We start from the raw sequence: 24,875 nt of genomic DNA on the forward strand, positions 1-24,875 counted from the left end.
TGAGAGGAGAGAGATACCGCCAAAGCCTGGCTGATATGCAAATCTACGAACAACTGCGCAGCATGACGCTTTTGTCTGTTTTAATTGAAGTCATATTATTATTATTATTATTATTATTATTATTATTATTATTATTATTAGCATTGCCTATTGTCTCGTATTTTGTAATTTTAACATGCGCGCGTTGGGGGTGGGGGATTTTACAAAACACTGGGTATGATTATGGTTCTTCAAAATTCTCTCTTTCAGTCAGCTTCCTGTCCAGTTGTTCATGTCTTCTTTTCTAAGTAAATGAAAATGACTCACTTTCGAGTTCCTTTTTAAAAACCAAAAAAGGCACCTGAACCAATAACCTCTTCTTTTTTATTATTGATGATGATGATGATTATTAATATTATTAGTAGTAATGGTAGTAGTAGTAGCATTGATAATACTACTACTACTACTACTACTACTACTACTAATAATAATAATAATAATAATAATAATAATAATAATATCGCATTCGGTGCAGAAACCACTCAAAGCTACATTTGTTTGACGTACAGAAATCGTTTAATTACAGTCATTTGAGTTCAAGGTTACAGTGCAACTTTGAATAAGCCGGGTTTTGGAGACACGAATTAAGCTCTATTACGTTTTCTAGGCATTTTTCAGATGTATTCCGATACATGATTGTGGAGTAATGTGGTCTGAGTACAGACAGTACAGTGTGTGTGTGTGTGTGTCTCGGACCTTTTGTATTTAACAATTTATCAGGATCTAGTTCAAGTATTTCCATAGAACAACGAGTGGAAATTGGAGGCTGTGCGTTATCGGTACCACGCAGGCTATCTGCACTCAGGGCAGGGTAGCACTAAAATAGTCAAACTCTTTAAACGAAACAAAGTTATCCCGTGGTTGGTTTAGCTTCCTCATCACTGTCCATAGTGTGCTGTGTGGAAGTGTTTGTCATTAAAGTGAGAAAACAGTAGATGACACATTTTTAATTAAAACTAAATTCCTATAGCCTACCAATTTCCGTACACATTGTTTTCCACGTGGGAGGAAAGGTAATTTATTAACTGTTTTTCGATCTTAGTAGAGACAGACGAAAAACAGACCACTACAAATCTGGTATTTATTTACATGTTTTTTTCTTCATCATGGGAACTTTCCAAATCCCTCATTCCCCATCACCCCAGCAGGATATGCCTGGACAAAAGCTTTGATCTCCAACTATCGGCCAATCAGGAAGGAGGGTTTTTCACACCCTCCTCCTCGGCGGCCAATCGATGCCCTGATTTTTACAACCGAAACACGTGACTTGCAAGTTCAGGGGCATAAAGTAGTGCCGTCAGACACACACTGAACTCATGTGACCCAAATCCCAACCCAACAGAACAAATATGTGCGTTTACACAAACATACATATATACATGCATACATTCAAGTGCCTTAGACAGACACTTTATGTAGGTTCGATATAGCTAATCCGGGTGTAACATAAACCTCGCCAGAATAACAACAACAACAATAATAATAATAATAATAATAATAATAATAATAATAATAATAATAAATATATTTCTGTCGGCCTACGAAGTAAACGAAGGAAGAAAATGACTGAAATGAAAAAATGACAACACTGAAAGAACACGGCGACACGCAAAACGAATGGAGCCTAAATCATAAAATAAATTAATCAGAAGTTATGTTTTCATATGAATACGTCTTGCCGGTGTTGATTTGCACTGCAGTGAAACTATGATAATTATTCTGTTATGAAGGCGGCCGAGGCGATTTCCTTTTTTTAACACTAAACATTTTTTAAAATGTTTTAAATGTTTTAACCTATACTCAATGTTACACTGGCAACATCATTATAAATACTTGCACATCACAGTGATTGATAGATGAGGAGATAAGAGTGGTTGCAAGTAATTCCAATTTAAATAGTGACAATGTTTAATAAATGTTAGTGTGATGACGGATTTAGATAATTATGTACCACAAACAGGCGATCTAGAGCAGGGATATAGTATCAACAGGATATATAGTACCAACACGAAGCGGAAGTGCAGCGTTCCGTTTTGACACACCACACAACATCAACTTCTATATCTTAAAAATTAAGAAAGAACAGGTGTTTCTAAGCTTTAAAACACTGTAGCATATAAATCGACTCTATATGTTTCTTCTTTCCCCCCAGGTGTAGAATGGTTTCAGGGTGCGGACGGATTTGTAAACAACTGACGTCTGGCGGAAGGATACATGAGCAGGGTATAAAAGAAAACCGTGACTGGTGTGCCACTTTATTTATATCCCGGGAAGAAAGATAGAGTTTTCTGTAATATCAGACGCGAACCGAGCGACTACGCTCTCCCACCACCATGGCAGTATAACGGCGTGCAGCGGCCTTCCCAGCAGCGGCAAACCCGGCAGTAAAAGGCAAACTGCCCAGGCTTTATATATTGGCAAGATGGCGTAAGTATATATATATATATATATATATATATTTGTGTAATTGTTGTATTCGTTCTGCTGGGTACGGGCCTGCGACCTCTCCCTGTAGGGTCACAACACAGACCATATCAAAAAGATGTCAAATACTTTTTAAGCACATACTGGGGGATTCTTGACAATAATGCAGAATGGAATGAATGATAATATACCGGTGTTTATATTGTTCAGACACCAGTTTTGTTGTGGGTGGATTGAATTCGTTGTGAACAGAGTTAGTATTCTGTAGCAATGCGCATTAATACGGTTGTAACTAATGTAAATGTAACTAATCGCCCCGATTTAGTGCCCCCGAATGGGATATTTCCCACGCTGTAATCTACACGCTGTCAACACGCTCTTAATTTCCACGCCATCTTTTAACGGTGTTGGTGGCGCAGTGTTGGAATCGGGGGTCTGAATGCGTGTAGCGCTGCTTCAGGTCGGTATGTTGTAGCTTTGGCAACGTGGCAGCGGTTGTAAAATGGCGTTCGTGTTTCCTTCCTCAAACGCAGGGAGTCGGTTGTAGTAAAATGGCGCCTGTCACGGCAGCTGTTCCGGCTCCCCGTCTGCCTCCCTCCCAGCCCGGCGGCGAGTGTTGTGAATCCGCCCATTGTGCGGAAGCAGGCAGGCGGCTGACGCACCCACACCCTCCGCGCGGATTCCTGGAATAAAGGTTTCCATAGAAACCGCCTGGCAGGGCGCCCAGTGCATAAATTGCAGGCCGCTGAGGGCGGTGCCGGCGGTCGGACCATGCCCATATTTGGAAGTTTCGCTGCGCACTCTGGTGTGGGCGGGGTTGTGCCTCCAGGGAACGACAGGATAGGCGCGCCAAGAATAGAAATGTGTCCTCGACCGCAATCGGATTATGTGGATTGGAATAGGTCTGCGAATCCTGCAAATATAGCTGCTGTATGGCGTTATTTATACAGCACAGCCTTTCACACTCCCTATATGGTAGCAGCTAACGAATTACCTTAGTTTTCATAACATTTAGGTTAAATTGACGTAAATATAACATCCCATCTGGAGTAATGGGACAATTTATTTTGTATTTACCCTTCCCCTCCACTAAAACATTTTTGTACATGTCCTTGAGTAGCATGTGGATTTTTTTTTTTAACCTTTTGTTTTGAGGAATGTGTCTTGTGAGTTACCCCAAGAAGGGCAACTTCTAAATGAATGGACCATGTAAAAGGGGTTCCATGCTCTACTTTTAGTGTCTCCAGGTGTGTGAAGCTGAGTGGGTGCTGGATTGTGGCCTTGACACACCATTCTACTGGAGTGGCCAGAGATGTACCATCTGTTAGTGGGTTAAGACCTTTTCTGATCAGCCCTGTCCCTGCAGAGCTACAGTACAGCAGTTTAGCAGCATTTAATGCTTCAATAAATATTCATTGCATGAAAATCAATTAATCCACCCCTGCTGTCCTGTACTGGCTGTAGATGTTCTATTGTAGATCTCTAGGATGCTATAGTGAGATTACTATAAATGAGCTAGGTCTGAAAACTCATTCACTGTAAATTCATGTCTCCAGGTCCCTCGAGGTATTCCTCCGCACTGCTGCAGTCGACAGCACAGAAGACCAGCTCGACTCGATCACCCTCCCATCAGAACACTCCACTTCCTCTTCCTCGTTGTGCCTGCTCTTCCTCTCACTGTTGTCCCTGAGCACACATCGCTGCCATGCTGTCTCTGAGCTCTCAACTGGGCCTGGAGGACCTGGCCCCTCTGTGGGGGCTGGGGTCTCTGACGGCTGACTCCCTGGGTCCCCTCCTGGACCAAGAGCCTCTGGAGGGGGCACAGTCTCCCCCCTCTGCCTGCTCTCTCTCTCCCTCTTCCTCTCCTTCCTCCTCATCCTCCCCCTCTTCTCTCTTCGGCTGCCCCTCAGTGGGTAAGCCCGTCGATGACGATGATGTCCTGGCGCCCTTCCACTGGCTGTCTGCTGGCTCTCTGCTGGATGCCAATGCTGTGTATGGCAGCAAAGGTGAGCTTTGGTCTCAATGTGCTGTATAAGTGTGGGTGCATTCACACTCTGCCTGTATGGCATACAACTGCAAGTGTCTTTAAACTCAGTGTAATATTTTCTTCATAAAAAAAAAAAAAAAAATAAGCTGCTTCAGTACAAGTGGTTTCCCTCCATGCTCACAATCTCCTCCCTCTCTCTCACTCCCTCCCTGGTGCAGAGGATGCCTTCTCTGGCATGGATTGGATGGCAGAGAAGATCGACCTGAGCGAGTTTGACTTGGACTCCCTCATGGGCTCCTGTGAGTCTGACAGCCCCCCCAGCTCCCCCGAAGAGCTCCTGGCCTCGCTGGAGCAGCACATGGAGCTGGAGCTGGAGCTGGACCTGCCCCTCCCTGACCCCCTGGCCCCGCCTCTCCTCCCCCAAGCCCTTGAAGATCTAGCTCCTGCAGCCACCTCCATCTCCCCCTCTGCCCTCCCAGAGCTGCTGCAATCGGAAGCCGAAATCCAGAGCGAGCCCGTACCCTCCTCACCTCCCTCTCCTTCGACTTCCCCCCCACCAGAGCCCACCTTCTCCCTGGACCTGGGCAGCGAGGTGGATGTGTCAGAGAGTGAACGACCTCTGGCTGAACCTACAGCTCCACCTGTTGCCTCCACTCCACTGCCAGCCTTCCCCCAGCTGACTGTGCTTGCCCTCTCCCCCTCACAGCTTGTCCTGCTCCTGCCCCCCACGGAGAAGGTGGCCCTCGCTACTACCCCTCCCCCCATCACCATCGCTGCCCAGGAGGAGTCGGACAGCGACAGCGGGGTGGGCTCTGGCTGGGGCTCCCCTACTCACAGCCTGGACCCTTCCTCCCCTTCCCCTTCCTCCTCTCGAGCCAAACCCTACTCCTGTGCCGCCCACGAGGAGAAGAGGATGAAACGGAAGTCCCAAGCAGCAGCAGGGACCGAGATGACGGGCTCCTCTCCATCTGCGGCCCCAGCCCAGCCTCTCAAAGTGGTGCCGAAGCGGCTGAAGAAAATGGAGCAGAACAAGACCGCTGCTACTCGCTACCGGCAGAAGAAGCGGGCTGAGCAAGATGCCCTGAACGCCGAGTGCATGGAGCTAGAGGGGCGCAACCGGGTCCTGGGAGAGCGGGCTGAAGCCATCGCCAAGGAGATCCAGTACCTGCGCGACCTGCTGGAGGAGGTGCGCTCTGCCAAGAACCGGAAGAGCCGGGCAGCCGGAGGGGAGGGTGGGCCATTGTCACCCTGAAGGAGAGGAAGGGTGGGGTTAACAGTACAAGTTTCCCTCCTCTGTCTCATCGTAACTCTGGGTCTCTCGCACCATTGGCTGTTCTTTGAGGTTTTATCTCTTCATTTGTTCGTTTGTTTGTTCTTTCATGTCACGAGAAACTTCTCCTTCCAGTCATCTCCCGTTACCACCACAACGTCTGATAGTCATTAACATTTGTCCAGTCTCTCGTTACCTTGCTTCAACCCCTTCCCTTCTCTCTCTCTCTCTCTCTCTCTCTCTCTCTCTCTCTCTCTCTCTCTCTCAACACACACATGAAACAGTTGTCATTCTGCATTATTTTTGCTATATTCAAGTCCTGATAATGACAATGGATCCCCACCCATAAATCCCTCCCTCCCGCCTGTCCCCTTGCATTTAGATCCCCTGTACATACTCCTCTCTAGTTGGCAGCATTTTAACATAATAGACTCCTGGTCCACAGATTGTGTGTAAATGTGGCTTGTACAAAAAATGCGGTGTGATTTTGGTGTCTTTTCTAATAAAATCCTTCATTTAAATAACGTAGCTGTCCTGTTGTGGTTTGTTATTTTTTGGAGGGGGAGGGGTGGTGCTCGCCAAGTTCTCATTAGCTTGATGTATGAAGCCCAAAGGAATAATGAATGCCTCCTGCACTTCCTCTGACATGCCAGGTGCTGGGGAGTCAGGGCAGTATAGGGAGCTGTGACCTCACCTTAGTGTTCTGTGGGGCACAGGAAATTGCACAGCAACCCAGCTTTGTTTGGATCTGAGGGGAAAACCAGCTACAGTAGAGGGGATCTCGGGGAAGTGGGGACCACTGCATGATTTAAAAGCAGGGAGGACCGCTACTTTAGTGTCTTCAGGACCACAGCCCTAGCCTTAATTACACGCTAAGCAACACGTCAGTCCTATTGATGTGTAGCGGTGTTTATTCTATAGCCTGTTCATTGTATTGTGTAATTGCGGCGCCCCCTCATAGCTGACTGAAGTTCTGCCGCTTATTATTTTTATTTATTGGCAGACACCCTTATCTAGGGCGACTTACAATATAAGTGCAATACAAAGTGCAAAAATAGTTAATTACAATTTACAGCACTTGGGACACTATTCACCTTTCAGTCTCCTGATACAAAACTGTCCTGTGAAGACGCTGCCTGCTGTAGATGCCCTCACATCACGACCGGTTATCTCACAAGTCATGATCGGAACAAACCAGCTAATATCTAATTAAATATTGAACTGCTTTGTATGGAGGCTGTTGTTGCATATTAACACGCTGTAACAACTCTTGCAGTTCCGCATTCCCCAAGAACCCTCCCTGAGCCAGATTCCCCAACTGACTTCCGCCACACTCGCGCTACTGTTGCGCAACGACTACGGACTCAACTACCATGGCCGACATGTCCGTCCAGTGAGTCGTGTTAAAAAAACAACAGCAAAACTTCTACATTTAAGCTAAAGTCTATTTCCCAAAAGTGTTATGTAAATTATGAGGTAGACCTGACAACGGGGAAACGGAGCCTGCATATAATAAGAAGTGCAATACGATAAAGTTTTTGAAAAAGCAAGACGCGTAGTTTCTTTTGGACTAATCTTCTGAGGAGGTGGGTTGGTTAAACTTCTTCTTAGAATGCTGTACCGCTTTACCGTATGTATTGACAAATAGCATTGATCTATCGCCTCTGATTTAATGGTAATTTATCATTAACTTGTTCTATATCGGACACATTAGGCCTAATCTGTGTACGATTATTTCTGGGTTGTTTTATTTACATTATACTTATAGTATTGGTTTCCACAACCCAGAACACATTCTTGTTCCACATACCAAAATTAATTTCGGCTGTATTATCTGCTGTTTGACTCCCATGAGCACAGTCAAGTGTCGCCGTCTGGTGGTCTCTTGCGGAAGCTGCTTGTACGCCCTGCAACGTTAAATCACTGTCAGCAAACCTTATTATTAATTCCCAAACTATTACTATACTGCACTGACTGTAAAATACTACACTGTACTGTACTGTATTGTACTGCAGTATTCTGTTTGGTTTTATTTTTAAGTACTATACTGAGCTGTACTTCATCTGCACTGTTCTATGCTGTATTAATTCTGTAAAAATACTACACTGTACTATTCTGTGCTGTATTATACTGCAGTGTACTGTACAATACTGCTATGCACTATTCTGTGCTGCACTGTTTCATTCCCAGGATGGCAGCGAGGGGCAATGAGGTGCTGGCCTGGTCAGAGCAGTGTGTGATCTGGGAGACAGAGGAGCTGGTGGCCTACCTGGACCCTCGTCCCTGGACGCCGGGGGCCACGGTTCTGACCCGCAAGGCAGGGGAAGGAGGCCCAGCCAGTCTGTTTGAGCTGCCGGTGTGTCAGTACAGTGTGTTGTTGCAGGGGGCGCGGGCTGTGGGGGAGCTGCTGTGCCAGGGGCTGGGTGTGCAGCGCTGCGCCCTGCTGGCTTACCCCAGACCCGGCCACCCTGCACATGCCCAACTGCTGCCTCTACACGGCCTGTCCCCCTGCTGGGAGCCCAAGCTGGCCCCCGACATTGTGCTGCAACCCCTGGACCCAGGCTACTGTAGCTCCCGCAGTGGCCCTCGTGCCCCCGATGCAGAGCTGGCACGCATACAGGCCCAGATCCGCGCCCGGCTGCCTGTGCCCACCCCCCCCAGCCATGTCTTCCTGGGTGACCCAGCGGATGGGCGCCTGTTTTCACGGCTGGTGCGGGGAGAGGAGCCACAGTGGCGTGTGTGGGAGGATTCCGCTCACGTGGCGTTCCTCACACCCTTCCCCCACTCACCTGGCTGCACCGTGGTGGTGCCCCGCCGGCCTCTGTCCAGCGACCTGCTGCGGCTGCCTGAGAGTGAATATGGGGCGCTGATCCTGTGTACACGACAGGTGGCATTGCTGCTGCAGGAGGGACTGGATACTCGGGGTTGTGCGCTGGTGTTCGAGGGCTATGAGGTGGACTACGCCCACGCCAAGTTGTACCCTCTAATCAGGCCGCCCCTGCCTCCCCTGCCACCTCCGCCTGAGTTTTGCCCCGTCTACCCTGGCTACGTTACCTCTGTGGACGGGCCGCCTGCCAGTGCCCAGGAGCTCCGTGAGCTGCAGGCCCGGCTCACACAGTGCAGCTAGAGCAGCACATATGGGGTCAGGGAGGACATGGATCAGGAGTGCACACTGATATTTGTTACTTTGTTAAGACCAAAATAAATGTTAAATATTTTTGAGCAACAGATTGAATGTACAGTATGTACTCTCGCTCTCTGTCTTTCGCTGTCCCTCTCTCTTTCTCTCGGTGTGTCAGTCTCTCTGTGTCTCAGAACCTGTAAGTGCCTGAGTCTTTCCTTCTCTGTGTCTATGTGTGTATCTGAGTTTAATTCTAATTACAATGGTGCTTTCTTGGCATGACAAACATTTGTAGTAATGCTAAAGCAATTACATATACATCACATCACATCAACAATAACAATAAACATTACACAGGGAAGTGGGATAGATATATATATATATATATATATATATATATATATATATATATACATACTTAAACCATACATACATACACATGTATACATACCAACATATACACACATACATACACACACACACACACACACACATATATATATATATATACATACAGGGTTGGAGAGTAATGGAATATAAGTAGCGGCCATACGTAGTCATTTACAGTTACTCCTGTCAGAGTATTCTGATTACTGATACTGATTACAGAGGAGTAAGAGATGACTGATGACTTATACATCATTTACATGACAGTGTACACGTGTAAGGGAATCCGAAGGGGCACCACGTGTAGTATTTTTGTAACATTGTTTTTATTTACACTGTAACCAAAGCTTGCAGGTGATTTGGCGCCATTCTACAACAAACAGGCAGAATTGGAAGCTGTGTCAGCATCCAAGCTAATAACACAGTTCTACAACGTTGTGGCAACACTGTGTGTTAGCAGGGATTTAACTTGTTGAAATACATGCAATTGTTAACTTTCAAAGAAAACAAATTGAACAAATTAACAGTGCAATACAAGATGTGCCAACCATGGGACAATGTACTGTCTGCTTCCAAGGACTCAACTTCAAAATCTAAACAAAACATCTGGAGGTAAGATTTTATGTTTTAAATGTGTGCAGCCGTAATACAATTATGCTTGACATGCGAGTAGAAAATATGCATTTTAATAAAAAATATATATGATTTAATAATTACATATTTGTATGAAAGCATAATAATAAGCAAAATGGCAGCACAGGCATAGTACAACCAAAAACCTTATTGAAAGGATAACGTATTACTGCAAATACAATCTAAATTTAAGATAAATCCACGTAAATTATAAATAGTTCCTGGGCATCCTAGCTGGTTCTATTACATTAACATTGACAGACTTAATAGAATGCCAAAATAACAACATACAAAGTGTTTGAAGAGCCATTATTAATGTTTAATATAAGCTGTATAATATTTTATATTGATATTAGAAATAATGACGTGTGCAGACTTGGCAAATTGGATTTATTAGTAAAAGGCCAATGAAGCAGTTGTTAAGGATACACCCTTTCTTAATTCCTCTCAACGCTTCAATTTGTCTATGATATAGGTTTGTCTGTTTGTGGATTTCCTGTTTCTCCTCTCAAAGCTGAAGATGTCACAAACGGGATAAGGCTATTGTATTAATTGGTTAATTGTATAATTACTTTTTTGTTCAATTGTATATTCACTTGTTAGCACTTATCTTTCATGATTGTTTTGATTTGTTTTGATTGTTTGATTTATAAATTGCTTTATCACAGGGGAGTTTGGAGCCAGAGCCCTTAAGTGATCACACCTGCGCTAGATGGGGCGTTGCCAGTTCTCTAGCTCAATCACTGGCACAGCCGTTCTCTGCTGCTGGAATGAGAGGGGAGCCCTATAAGTATGGGGCGCCATTTGTGTCATACATAATTTCATCCACGAAAGCTCTTTTGTGCACGAAATACACATTTCGTACCACTAAATGTACAATATCTGTAATTCATTTCGTGGACGGAATGATGAAAGAGGGTTTTAATTTCGTCCACGAAATGAAATGCAACTTTTGCATTTTGTGCACGAAATGTATTTTCCCTTACAACATTTTGTGGACATAATGCAAACTCGGGTGTTCATTTTGTCCACTGAAGGCAAAGTACATTTTACATTCCATCCACAAAATTGCTAATACTAATTATGTGCACGAAATGACATTTTGTGGGACGAAATACACACGAAATCCCATTTCGTGGGACGAAATACACATTTCTTGAATCACATGACTGGATTCGTGACATCACCGTGACAGGTGAGATGTATTGGCGAATCAGACGAGACTGAGGGCGCAGAGGTTTCTGAGGGAAGCTGGTAGTGATGGCGGATCCTGAAAGTAATAGCGTTGGTGTCGGACTGCAGACACTGGCTGAAGGGGTCAGCAACCTTGCACTTTGTGTTATGCAGACTTTAAACTGTTCCACCACTAATGGGCTACATTATGAAAAAGGTATCACATTTATTTATGGTCATTGTACAAACTGGTGTAGCAACAAATCAAAATGTCCTCCACTGGTTTTGAAAGTCGGGTGTATAGCAAACAGTGTTGTTGACTTGTGAGCCTGTTCATCCGTGAGCTGCATGTGTTTATTACCAGTTTGTACAATGACCATAAATAAATGCGATACCTTTTTCATAATGTAGCCCATTAGTGGTAGAACAGTTTAAAAGCAATATTAAACATCCAAAAACAATTGATGCTAAGGAAAATATGTAGAAGAGAGAAGTCTGCAAAACACAAAGTCGACTTACTGTACTCAGGGGTCGACAGTTGCCGCTGTTGCTGATGTAAAGCAGGAGGTGCCGATACCTCCATGAAGTTGGCACCCCATATAATTAAATAATCACCAAAACTATTCCATTAATTTTTGCTGTGTTTGTGCTGATTTGTGCCACAAAAATGAACATTTGTGCTGGTTTGGTCTTTGAGATATTAAGCATTCTTTTTTGGGATGTATGACGTCACTCTCCACCCCATCTCGCTCAAATCGCTCCAAACCGGTGTCATTCATTTGTGCTCGATGTGTGTCGGTTTGTGCCGTTAAAACAAATGCTGTAACTATTTCCTTTCCTTAGATATAGCAAGAATGTTTTCGGGAGCAGTGACGTCATTCTCCACCCCATGTCATCCGAATCGCTCCAAACCGGTGTCATTCGTTAGTGCTCGATGTGTGCCTGTTTGTGCTGTTAAAATAAACAATCTAAGTAATTCCCTTTACATAGAAATAACAAAATTATCTCCCGGATCTGTGACGTCAGTCATGCATTTACCCCATCTCCTCCAACGCACTCATTTTCTGACTCGTTCGTTTGTGCTCTCGGTGCAGGTTTCTTACCGTCGCTGTCATTATTATTATTTTTTTAAATATTGACAGTTTGATCATTGACAGTAACTTCAAACCTCAAATCCAAATCACATATGCCCTGTATCTGTGCTCGTGTAGCACTTGTTTGAATTCACCTCGTGTATATTGGTACTTAATATAATGTTGTTTGTGTTCTGGTCCATCGCTGAACCAAGTATTACATCTCGTTTATTACCATCATGTTTTAGGAGTTTATTCAAAGTAAAAAGTAGACTAACTTTACCTCAGTGAATATATTGTTAAGGCCACTGCGTTATAATAACCGTTTGCTCGATTAGTTAGTGTGTAACTTGATACAAGTGCAGCTTATGTTCAAAATGGTTATTGCATTATGCAAGGACGATGATGGAATGATTAGAATAAACAGTTTCATAAGAAATTTAGATAGTTTAAGCTTTTTATCTTCAAATTTTCCTCATCTCTGCTTGCAGTTCTCAGAGAAACCTGCATGTATTTAGTCAGGCGTAACTACGCCCAGCGTTAATGATGGTTAAGTCTGGCTTATGAAATGCGCGTTCATGTGAATACAATGTATATGTAAATAAATCCACTAATTGTTTTTTAAATAATTTATACCTAATTGCAGTATGTGTAGACTGCATACATTTCCTTGGAAATCATCACTGGTAATTCCAAAGTAGTTGCTAACTACCCAGAAACAACTTTCTTAGCGTTAGTTAACGGCAAGATGGAGGCACCAAACGCCAAAAAGAGGAAAACTAACTTTACAGACACATACATTCGTAAACTACTTGAATTATATAACAAAAATAAATCCATTCTGACAGCGAAACAAAACAATACAGTTTCAAACAAGCGAAAACAGGAAATTTGGAAGTAAATAACCAATTCGGTAAATGAGTGCTGCGATGAGCATCGTAGTGTTGAAGAAATTAGGAAAAAATTGAAGGACCTTTTAGCAAGAGCTAAAAAAGACATGAGTGCTCGAAAATATCCCTCAACTGGTGGAGGACCATTGCCTAAAATATCTATTTATAGCGACACAATAATTGACATATTCGGAGAAGATTCTCCAGCATTTACTGGTTTGGTCGGTGTTAACAGTGGCATTCAAAATGACAGCGAAAACGGCCTGGCTTCTCTCGAAAGTGATGCTATTGTAGTCGAAATGACACAAGCAAGTGTGATATTTATCAGCTCCATTTATACTATAAAGTATATGAAACGGATCATATGCAGGCTACCACGTAACATTCACATTACGCTGCAAGTAATCTACTCAGCTGGAATTCGCCTACTGTAACTTTCTTATGTTTATGTAATTGTTTAAGTTTATGGCACAGTCCCAACCCTTTACAATTTTAGTTAACACACTGGAAACGTTTGTTAAATAACAACAAGAACAATTGCGACTTGCCTTTTTCTCTTATGACAGCGAATTTAATTTAACCCTCCCACTGTTTACGTGCTCCCTACACCAGTAGTTAAAAAGGGTTAAGCTTACTTTATTGCTGCCACCTACTGGACTGGAGAATTCATTATATTGTATTGTCTATTATTGCCAAAAAAGTATACATTGTAGAAATTGCCACTCACTAAAGTGATACAAATGTAGCACCCATGGCACAGGCTGCAACCAAATGCAAACCTACCGTGTAATGTAACGTTGTAGCCTATACGATTTTTAATAATTGCTACTTTTTGTAAATATATATATATACACTCACCTAAAGGATTATTAGGAACACCATACTAATACTGTGTTTGACCCCCTTTCGCCTTCAGAACTGCCTTAATTCTACGTGGCATTGATTCAACAAGGTGCTGAAAGCATTCTTTAGAAATGTTGGCCCATATTGATAGGATAGCATCTTGCAGTTGATGGAGATTTGTGGGATGCACATCCAGGGCACGAAGCTCCCGTTCCACCACATCCCAAAGATGCTCTATTGGGTTGAGATATGGTGACTGTGGGGGCCAGTTTAGTACAGTGAACTCATTGTCATGTTCAAGAAACCAATTTGAAATGATTCGACCTTTGTGACATGGTGCATTATCCTGCTGGAAGTAGCCATCAGAGGATGGGTACATGGCGGTCATAAAGGGATGGACATGGTCAGAAACAATGCTCAGGTAGGCCGTGGCATTTAAACGATGCCCAATTGGCACTAAGGGGCCTAAAGTGTGCCAAGAAAACATCCCCCACACCATTACACCACCACCACCAGCTTGCACAGTGGTAACAAGGCATGATGGATCCATGTTCTCATTCTGTTTACGCCAAATTCTGACTCTACCATCTGAATGTCTCAACAGAAATCGAGACTCATCAGACCAGGCAACATTTTTCCAGTCTTCAACTGTCCAATTTTGGTGAGCTTGTGCAAATTGTAGCCTCTTTTTCCTATTTGTAGTGGAGATGAGTGGTACCCGGTGGGGTCTTCTGCTGTTGTAGCCCATCCGCCTCAAGGTTGTACATGTTGTGTCTTCACAAATGCTTTGCTGCATACCTCGGTTGTAATGAGTGGTTATTTCAGTCAAAGTTGCTCTTCTATCAGCTTGAATCAGTCGGCCCATTCTCCTCTGACCTCTAGCATCAACAAGGCATTTTCACCCACAGGACTGCCGCATACTGGATGTTTTTTCCTTTTCACACCATTCTTTGTAAACCCTAGAAATGGTTGTGTGTGAAAATCCCAGTAACTGAGTGAAATACTCAGACCGGCCCGTCTGGCACCAACAACCATGCCAAGCTCAAAATTGCTTAATCACCTTTCTTTCCCATTCAGACATTCAGTTTGGAGTTCAGGAGATTGTCTTGACCAGGACCACACCCCTAAATGCATTGAAGCAACTGCCATGTGATTGGTTGGTTAGATAATTGCATTAATGAGAAATTGAACAGGTGTTCCTAATAATCCTTTAGGTGAGTGTATATATATATATATATATATATATATATATATATATATATATATATATATATATATATATATTTTTTTTTTTTTTTTTCACACCCAGTTAATGTAAATGCATGCATTATCTGTGTGTGTGTGTGTGTGTGTAAAGAAAATGAGTGACAATCATATGCTGGTAAATTAGAATTCATGTTTACTAAATATGTTTTACTTATTTATAGACACCAGTGTGCTCCTACTCAGTGAGCCTCAGCCAGAAACGACACACTCTTTCACTGGGACACATAGCACACCAAAAGTGAAGAAAAGGAAAACTCGAACTGACGATCTTCAACGCTCACTCTTGGAGAAAGAAATTCTTAAAGTAGAGACAGAAACAAAGAAACTAATTGTAGAAAAAGAAAAAACTCGAGAAGATTGAATTAAATCTGGAAATAGACATTTTGAAGCACAAGATGAAAGAGGACGGAATGTACAGTGACAGACAGAATAATGGTCTCGTGTTTGAAGATGGAGAGCAGTCTTTTTTAGTTTTGTAAATTCAGAAAACAAAAGATGACTTTTATAGTTATAAGTACATATCTCTCTCTCTCATAGCATATTCTGTTATAAATCCCCCAAACAGCTAGTCAATCAACACGCACACACACAGTAATATCTAACACAAGATCATATGTTATTTCCATATATTGTATTTTATTTAAAATAATTTCAATGTTGGTATTAAATCTTACATATTTAAACAGCATGCTCTTGTTTTCATACATTTTCTATTATTAAATAGATTGTATTGTTAAAAAGTACATTTAAAAGTAAGTGTTTATGATGCCACTTCGAGCCAAGCGCCCATTTATATAATCTCGGATCCCGCCAGGGTGGTGCAGAATGTTCCCATCATCTGCTGCGACAGCCTGCGAGACATCTTCTTGAGGCAGCGGGATGCCTTTTTTGATGCACATGTTATGGAGCACAATCACAGCAGCGATCACGATACATGCTCTCTCAGGGTGCATTCTGATTTCCCCATGTAAACAATGAAACCGTCTCTTCAACACACCGATACAGCGTTCAATGACGTTGTGTGGCAGTGTGTGCGCTGTTGTAACTGTTCTCCTTCGGTTCGGGGCCATAGCACTGGCGTCATCAGCCATCCCAACAAAGGATACCCACTGTCCCCAAGAAGGACTCCATTTAATGTTCTTAATTGAAAGTCCCAGTATAGAGCGCTTTCTCTAAGAATGCGGGCATCGTGTGTTGACCCGGGCCATCTCACTACACAATTAATAATGGTCATGTATGCATCGCAGACAAGTTGGGCATTTAGGGAGTGTTAAGCTTTTCGATTTACATATATATATATATATATATTCATATTGAGCTGAGGCTTGGATTCGAAAGTGTGTACCATCGATGCAGCCAATTATGCCGGGGATTGCAGATTTCTACTTGAACTTCTGCTTCATAGCTGCAGTGTCTCTGTCAGGTGAGTAAGACACACACCTGTTCATCCGTCGTTGCAGCGCCAGCGAAACTCGGCGAATTGCACGACAGGTGGTCGTCCTGTGAACGTTTATCATGTCTCCCATTTTATTTTGAAAGGCACCGTTGGCATAAAATCGTTGCGCTATCATTGTTTGCATCGCTGGGGGAAGTGCGTCGTTCCGATCAGACCCGTGTTAAATATCAGTTGATATTTCCTCAATTAATTCAATTATTTTTTTACGATGAAAACGAAACCTTTCAAACAATTCCTGGTCGTCATATTTATCTAAAGGATTGTTTCGATCTCTTCGTTCACGCCTAAGAGCTTGCTGGTATTGTAATGTACTAAACGTAGCATATTTTTTTATTTAACGTTATTGATTTAATTTACTGAATTGATATGCACATTGATTTTACGTTCTATTTGTTGTTTTAAATAGTATCACCTGGGACTAAATCCTTACATCTACTCTTTATGAGGCGTAGGACTTAAGCCCAGGTGGTGCACTAGGTGTACTAGGTGTTTTCAGTCAAGTTATTTATAGTTTTAAGTCGGACATAGCCTAAAGCCAGGCCTACGTCCAGCTGGTGCACTCCACTCCAGGATCCGCCATCACTACCACCTTCCTTCAGAAACCTCTGCGCCCTCAGTCTCGTCCGATTCGCCAATACTTCTCACGTGTCACGGTGATGTCACGAATCGAGTCATGTGATTAATGAAAGCATTTTGTGCACGTAATGTGTATTTCGTCCCACGAAATGGAATTTCGTGCACATAATGCTCGGCGTACAGGGCGGCTGGCTCAGTGCGAGTGAGTGGCCAGGCAGTGGGATGGAAATGGAGAAAAGGGGGCAAGGCAGTTGAGTGACAGCCCAGCACCCAGCCGGCCCGGTGACACTGTTCCCGTGCTTGTGTTCCCCTCGCCTGAATAGCCGCCCAGTCCTCACTCGTGTACCCCAGAAAAGCTTGCATCCGACAGTGGAGTCTGCAGCCTGAGGGACAGAGGGGAGCTTTAATTAATGGGTTTTTATTTTAAATTAGTATTTATGTAATGTATGGTGATAGACTTTGTTCTGCTTTAGGTTTATATTGCTGATCATTCATTCTAAATAAATTCTGAAAGGATAGAAGCTGTTGTCTCTGTGTTGGTCCCCTCAAGCGTCGAACCTGTACGGGGGAAGTGGTCGTTGGTGAGGCCCCCGCCCTCACATTAATAAAACGGGGAGGCGTGGTGGGGTCTTGGTGGGGGAGCCCCTTTCGCCTTTACTTAAACAAGATGCATAACATTCCTCAGTTACTGATACTTACAAATAGCACCCTAATAGCTTGTTAGCATATGACGTCACGTCACTGCATTGCTGTGGCGCGAAATGCAGATGGAGGGCAGGAAGTGATTTTCTAAATAGGAAGCACTACCACAAACTCAAAATGCTTGTTTTGCATCGTTTACAGTTGCTCAAATCGATCAAACTGAGAAACCACAAGAAGCTTTTATCGTGTACCAAAAGTTGTTGTTCATAAGGAGGGAGGGGAGGGGGGGAATGCAAGAAATTGACCGAAAAACGCCGGAAAAAATTGCTTGCAAACCTGCGTCTGCTGTCGGGAAGACCCGAGTTGGATAATGCTCGTGTGTGCTCGTAGCTGCTTCCATACTTTGTAAAGTTAAAGTAATTGTTTTTTATTTTCATTGTTTGAGTCTGTACCCCTGTAATTGAACAAAAATATGTAACGTTAGCAAAGCTAAGTACAAAGTGTTTTGCAGGGTGTAGCCTTATTTATTGCTACGGTGTTGTTCTTTTTAGGCTGTCCTGGTGCTTTAAACGATGTTGAGTCTGTAGACAGGGCTCCTACAGTAAGCTCATGTCATGCCATGTTAGTGGCGTTTCGGTGGCGCTACCTGCGACACCTTCGACTGGCAAATTCTCGGCCAATCCGTACCCGCCATTCCATCTTTCTAGAGCCAATAACGTAGCCGCGATCCATTTTGCAAAGATGGACAGAACCAATCCCGTTGCCGTATTCCATCTTTGCAAAGATGGACAGAACCAATCGGGTGCCAGTATTCCATCTTTCCAAAGATGGACAGAACCAATCGGGTGCCAGTATTCCATCTTTCCAAAGATGGACAGAACCAATCACAAGCTTGATATGCGCCAGGGGCATGTCTCGCAACACCGCCATCTTCAGGTTACCAAGACAACTGCACGTCACTCCAGCGAAAGAATTATATTTTACTGAGACGAACTCTGTTTTACTGCGACAAACTCTGTTTTACTGCGACAGGTAATACGTTCCATTTCTTAATTATATTAACCTAATGGCCGTAATTAACCTAACTTGACAAGTGGTGATTAAAAGCTAAACTCACGCTAACACGATTTTTTAAATCCCTACCGATATTTAAAATGGTGGGGTGCTCGCACTTAACAACAGGCAGGATTATTATTGATACTCAAAATAATGTAACTTTTATTTCTGCGTTCTTATAATGACTCTGACCGAGTCAAGTCTTTAATATGAATCGTGTTTGAGATGCTCTGGGCCCCCAAATCTGCTGGGTTTTGTCCCAACCGAACTCTCAATTACTTCATTGAACCTTAATTGAATTAACAATCTGCTTAGATATTACTTTTCAAATTGTGTAAAAAAAGAGTTTGTTCTTAATTCTATACTGAACTTAAAACCCCTACAGTTTTACATTATTAAAATGCTCTGATTAAGAAATTATTGATAGTTACTTCAATTAAGGTCCAATTTAGCAATCGAGAGCTTATCATTTGGCTACTTTACACTATGGCTACAGCATTTCAGGGAGTAATGACAGATGCTTTTAGCTCACATTAGTTACTGTGTCATCTCTTGTTATTGGCCACTGCTGTGTGTAAATGAGTGAAATCACTCAAACTGATTTTTATCGTGATTGTCTGTCTGATTTATATCATTGAGTTTATCGAGTGGTTTGGATCATGTCCAAACAAAAACCACACAAGGCCATGGGGGATGGGGAGTGGATGTCCCGCCTACGGCGATTTGCCAGCACAGGGGTTTGGCCTGCCGATGCAGGCAACAGACCTGCTCCGCGCCAGAAGAGATGGTATGACATCTTTCAGAGGGTATGTATTGACAATAGATAATGGGAAACCCAGTGTAAAGCCATGTAACATAATCTAAATGTTTCTTCCTAATGGACAAACGATTAATGTCTTATTGTTATACATAGAGAAATGCCCAATTCAGGTGTGTGGACAGGCGACTCTATTTGGTGGCCCACAGAGTTACCGGTGTGGATTCCATCCTAAAAAGGTAGTCTTGTCCAGGGTTTTCAACATCAACCATGTTGCTGTAGGTGGGAAGTTTTGATTCTGTTTTATTGTTATTTTTCAACAGGCTACCAGTGGACCGCCTGCCTCCACGTCTGCCCCAGCTCCTGCCCCAGCTCCTGCTCCTGCTCCTGCTCCTATGCGGCCTTCACTGACCATGTCAATGGTAATAGATTATTCAACTTGTCATATAGGCTAGTGACAACTGTCTCTAAATGGTGGTGATGCAAACAGCACCAGGGTTTGAGAGCACAGATAGAAAGTGGCCAAGTGTGTGCATCAATGGTATGATTTCATATGTGTTTTCAAAGTAAGTATGTATTATTTTACATGTATATTATTTTGTGCTTCCGCCCTTCCAGTTTACAAAACCACGATTTGGGGGCTCCCATGGTGCTGCAGCAAGGCCCACTCTGAGTTCCCCACGGAAGGCTGTTCAGGTACATGTAATAAACTTAATCAACTTTATCATTGCTTTTGTTTGTTTGTTTACCTTAAAAATGCTAATCTATGTATCCGTTCTCAAAGCCCCACTCCAGCCCCTCTGCTAGGGCCTCTGTAAGTACTGTCTTCTTTGCCATAGATGGACTCTATTTTTAGTGAATACTGAACTTCAATATCCATGCCTTGTCCGAAACAAAATTGTGTCAATTCGTATCTGTAATGTTTTACTGTTTTTTAATTAGATTGAGCTTGTTGCTTCTGCTGCTCCTGCCCTGGCTCCTGCCCTGGCTCCTGACCTAGCTCCTGCTCCTGCCCTGGCTCCTGCTCCTGCTCCTGCCCTGGCTCCTGCTCCTGCTCCTGCTCTGGCTCCATTTTGGCTGCCTGGTAAAATGAGGGCGACAATCCCCTCTCAAGATCAGAGGTGGATTTCCTCCGCCCTCTTTCACGCGGGCAAGCTGCGGCCTGATGTGAAGCTGTGGTATGAGCCGCCAGTCCCGTCCCTCATCTACCACCAGGCTCCAACACCAGACCGATTCTTCACACACAGGCTGCTGATATGGATGCCCTATCACCTGTGGAAGGTTAGGGTGTTCTGTCCTGACTGTGGGAAGCAGCTGACCGGGTATGGGGCCCATAAGAGGGCGCGGAAGGTCCTGGACATCGACAGGTACTACCTGATGGTGACGGAGACACTCAGGTGCACTGTGTGTTGCCTGAACTACCTGTCTACCAGCCAGACAGTCCTGGAGCAGCTGGACCTGCCCCGCCGCAGGATGTTCCGGCTTATCCTGACGCGCAAGTGAGTTCCAATCTACAGGCCTTATATTGAATATTCTAATAAAATATGCATAATATGATTAATCTTCTTAGGGTGTTTTGAAAAAGACATGGAATGAATCACTTATACAAATCTCTTTTTTATTTCTATACAAAGGTACGCGTGTGACATTCGTGTCATACGTATGATGCGGGAGAGGACCCTGGGGAACAGCTTGACCCGACTGGCGAAGCAGCTGAAGGAGAACCACGGAGAGGAGTGGCTGGACCGCCTGTCCCACTACCTGGGGGAGTGCGCCGACTTTGTTGACCGTCCCAGCCTCTTCCCAGTTGTGTGCCAGGACCCCCCGGAGCCCATCGATGTACCCACCAGTAGGTGGCTGCTGTCTGTATACGGTCGGGACATTATCAGCCGCATGGACCACATTAAGGCCAGCATCACCTCAACGTTTGGGTCCATTTTAAAAATGGACTCAACGAAGAAGGTAATAAGAAGTTGGGTAACACTTTTATTGGTGTGTTAACTGTTGTGCACTTGTGTTATTCATGTGTTATTCATGTTTTGAGTGTATATTCTTTGTCATTTCAGATCACGAGGAAGCTGGCAGGCACAGCCAAGGGCACTGCACAGTGGCTGTCCTCCATCAGCAATGAGGTTGGCCAGGTCCTCATCAGTGTCCTGACTGCCCAGGAGGGACCAGGTCTGGACCCCATGGTGTCAGGTGTCATCAACAGGTACAGGCAGGCGGGTGTGGCTCCCCCTGTGCTGCTGTATGTGGACACTGGCTGCTGTGTGGAAGCGGGGCAGTGCAAGCTGCAGGACAGGTTCGGTGGATGGCCCAACCTCCACATCAGGCTGGACATCTGGCACTTCATGCGGCGGCTGGCAGCAGGGTGCACCACGGATGCCCATCCCCTCTACCCCACCTTCATGGCACGTCTGTCGGTGTGCATTTTTGAGTGGGACCCAGCCGACGTTGCCCTGTTACGCCAGGCGAAGAGGGAGCATCTGATGCTGGAGGGGGTGCCTCTCATCACTGATGACCTGGTGGACAGACACATCACCAAGAAAGAGCTGGCCCTCTACTGCCGTCGGAGGACACGCGGAGTGGAGTCCACCATCCACTGCATGGAGCTGCTGCTGCAAGAGCTGATGGGGAGAAGGGGAGAGACCTAATGGGCAACCCTCTGCTGGACACTGTGAGGATGGAGCACATCTGGCGTGTTCAGAGGAGGCACGTGAAGTGCATCCAGGACGTGCCAGGTGTGTCTCTCTACACTGAGACCGGCTTCACCACCACCAAGAGAGGGTTAGTCCTCACTAAGTACAGGTGTGCCAGAGGCTCGACGTCCCTGGAGTCTTTCCACTGCCACCTGAACAGGTTCATTGCAGGTTTGTGACTTATTACTATTATTTCATTTTGATCATTTATTTAGTTTGAATGTTTAAAAATGTATGTTCCATTTGCCCTGTTAATCTTTTTATTTAAAATGATGGAATATACCCTTATCGATTGTGATATGTATTTTCAGGAACCAGCGCCAACAGCCAGAATTTTCAGCTGTACCTCCTGGAAGGCCTGAACAGGTGGAACCAGGACAGGGGTGCGGCGTCCCTGGCCGCCAGACCTTCCTCTCTCCTCAGCTATGCAGGGGACGTGGTGCACTGTGTGAATACCAACAGCCTTAAGATGTTTGGGCGGAAGCACGTGCCCACCTTCCTCCCCCCTGCTCAGTACACTGGTAAGACTCACACTCCATTGTGGAGCAAACATCTTTTTTCTCCTCCTACTCTAGGCTTATTGGTTTACTAATCTACATTCTGTTTATTTAGGTGAGCTCATTGGAGTGGACTACCTGCTGAGACATACAGGGCAGCCACTTCAAACTATGGACCCAGATGCTGAGGAGACAGACCAGCTGCTGGAGGATGTCGATGTGGAGGAAGAGCAGGAGGATGAGGGATTTGAGGACAACATCGGTGTTGACCCCACCCTGAGTTCTCTCCTGAATGAACTCACCACCGGTGCCCAGATTGTCCCACCGACAGTTCAGCCACCACTGTCCACTGTCCCCTGTACCCTGCTAGCAGCCTCTTCCACCCTGCCAGCGGCCTGCTCTACCCTGCCAGCAGCCTTTTCCACCCTGCCAGCGGCCTGCTCTACCCTGCCAGCAGCCTCTTCCACCCTGCCAGCGGCCTGCTCTACCGTGCCAGCGGCCTCTTCCACCCTGCCAGCGGCCTGCTCTACCCTGCCAGCGGCCTCTTCCACCCTGCCAGTTTCTGGTGTCACCACCACCCTACCTGCCTCCTTCACAGTCCAGCCTGCTGCCACCACACCAGGTGCTGGGGCCCCCCCTCAGGTGCCTGAGGAGCAGTGGGTATGTAAAGATTTCACAACGATCCCAACATTTTCATGGAATATAAATTCATGTTTTGAGTAATTTATATTAATTTATAACATGATGACAACCACCACATAAAAATAGTTTAAACTATAGAAATAGTGGCAGTTAATGGTCATTTTATTCATCTTTTTATTTATCATCTTTCTGCACTCTGCATATTGTACTGTTTCAGGCTGTGGATGAGCACAACATTCCAGGGATGGACCGGGTGGACAGCCTGGCCGAGTGTCTGGTTGAGTTGAGGACCCAGACCAGCTTGAGAGTGTAGAGAGACACACCTGGCACGTCCTGGATGCACTTCACGTGCCTCCTCTGAACACGCCAGATGTGCTCCATCCTCACAGTGTCCAGCAGAGGGACGCCCATTAGGTCTCTCCCCTTCTCCCCCATCAGCTCCTGCAGCAGCAGCTCCATGCAGTGGATGGTGGACTCCACTCCGCATGTCCTCCGACGGCAGTAGAGGGCCAGCTCTTTCTTGGTGATGTGTCTGTCCACCAGGTCATCAGTGATGAGAGGCACCCCCTCCAGCATCACATGCTCCCTCTTCGCCTGGCGTAACAGGGCAACGTCGGCTGGGTCCCACTCAAAAATGCACACCGACAGACGTGCCATGAAGGTGGGGTAGAGGGGATGGGCATCCGTGGTGCACCCTGCTGCCAGCCGCCGCATGAAGTGCCAGATGTCCAGCCTGATGTGGAGGTTGGGCCATCCACCGAACCTGTCCTGCAGCTTGCACTGCCCCGCTTCCACACAGCAGCCAGTGTCCACATACAGCAGCACAGGGGGAGCCACACCCGCCTGCCTGTACCTGTTGATGACACCTGACACCATGGGGTCCAGACCTGGTCCCTCCTGGGCAGTCAGGACACTGATGAGGACCTGGCCAACCTCATTGCTGATGGAGGACAGCCACTGTGCAGTGCCCTTGGCTGTGCCTGCCAGCTTCCTCGTGATCTGAAATGACAAAGAATATACACTCAAAACATGAATAACACATGAATAACACAAGTGCACAACAGTTAACACACCAATAAAAGTGTTACCCAACTTCTTATTACCTTCTTCGTTGAGTCCATTTTTAAAATGGACCCAAACGTTGAGGTGATGCTGGCCTTAATGTGGTCCATGCGGCTGATAATGTCCCGACCGTATACAGACAGCAGCCACCTACTGGTGGGTACATCGATGGGCTCCGGGGGGTCCTGGCACACAACTGGGAAGAGGCTGGGACGGTCAACAAAGTCGGCGCACTCCCCCAGGTAGTGGGACAGGCGGTCCAGCCACTCCTCTCCGTGGTTCTCCTTCAGCTGCTTCGCCAGTCGGGTCAAGCTGTTCCCCAGGGTCCTCTCCCGCATCATACGTATGACACGAATGTCACACGCGTACCTTTGTATAGAAA

General features: G+C 45.1%; 2 protein-coding genes across 2 annotated transcripts; both read left to right on the forward strand.

Annotated features, from left to right (window-relative positions):
- The first annotated feature begins 2,274 nt into the window (after positions 1 to 2,274).
- LOC136751478 (cyclic AMP-dependent transcription factor ATF-4) lies at positions 2,275 to 6,244 on the forward strand. The gene is made up of 3 exons (XM_066707125.1): positions 2,275 to 2,466; positions 4,020 to 4,469; positions 4,669 to 6,244. The coding sequence occupies exons 2-3, from the start codon at positions 4,169 to 4,171 to the stop codon at positions 5,700 to 5,702; spliced, it is 1,335 nt and encodes a 444-aa protein (XP_066563222.1). The 5' UTR covers positions 2,275 to 2,466; positions 4,020 to 4,168; the 3' UTR covers positions 5,703 to 6,244.
- Positions 6,245 to 7,044: 800 nt separating this feature from the next.
- On the forward strand, positions 7,045 to 8,946 carry LOC136751479 (uncharacterized). Its single transcript, XM_066707126.1, has 2 exons — positions 7,045 to 7,306; positions 7,911 to 8,946. Exon 2 carries the CDS (start codon positions 7,912 to 7,914, stop codon positions 8,845 to 8,847), a length of 936 nt encoding a protein of 311 aa, XP_066563223.1. The 5' UTR covers positions 7,045 to 7,306; position 7,911; the 3' UTR covers positions 8,848 to 8,946.
- The last annotated feature ends 15,929 nt before the right edge of the window (positions 8,947 to 24,875 follow it).

The sequence above is a fragment of the Amia ocellicauda genome, chromosome 6 (assembly GCF_036373705.1).
Source record: "Amia ocellicauda isolate fAmiCal2 chromosome 6, fAmiCal2.hap1, whole genome shotgun sequence".
Taxonomy (NCBI): Eukaryota; Metazoa; Chordata; class Actinopteri; order Amiiformes; family Amiidae; genus Amia; species Amia ocellicauda.

Excerpts from the sequence above, each read along its gene's own strand:
- LOC136751478 (XM_066707125.1), top strand. The coding sequence starts at position 4,169 with ATGCTGTCTCTGAGCTCTCAACTGGGCCTGGAGGACCTGGCCCCTCTG. Across the intron at positions 4,470-4,668 it reads TGCTGTGTATGGCAGCAAAG|AGGATGCCTTCTCTGGCATG; the intron begins GTGAGCTTTGGT and ends TCCCTGGTGCAG.
- LOC136751479 (XM_066707126.1), top strand. The coding sequence starts at position 7,912 with ATGGCAGCGAGGGGCAATGAGGTGCTGGCCTGGTCAGAGCAGTGTGTG.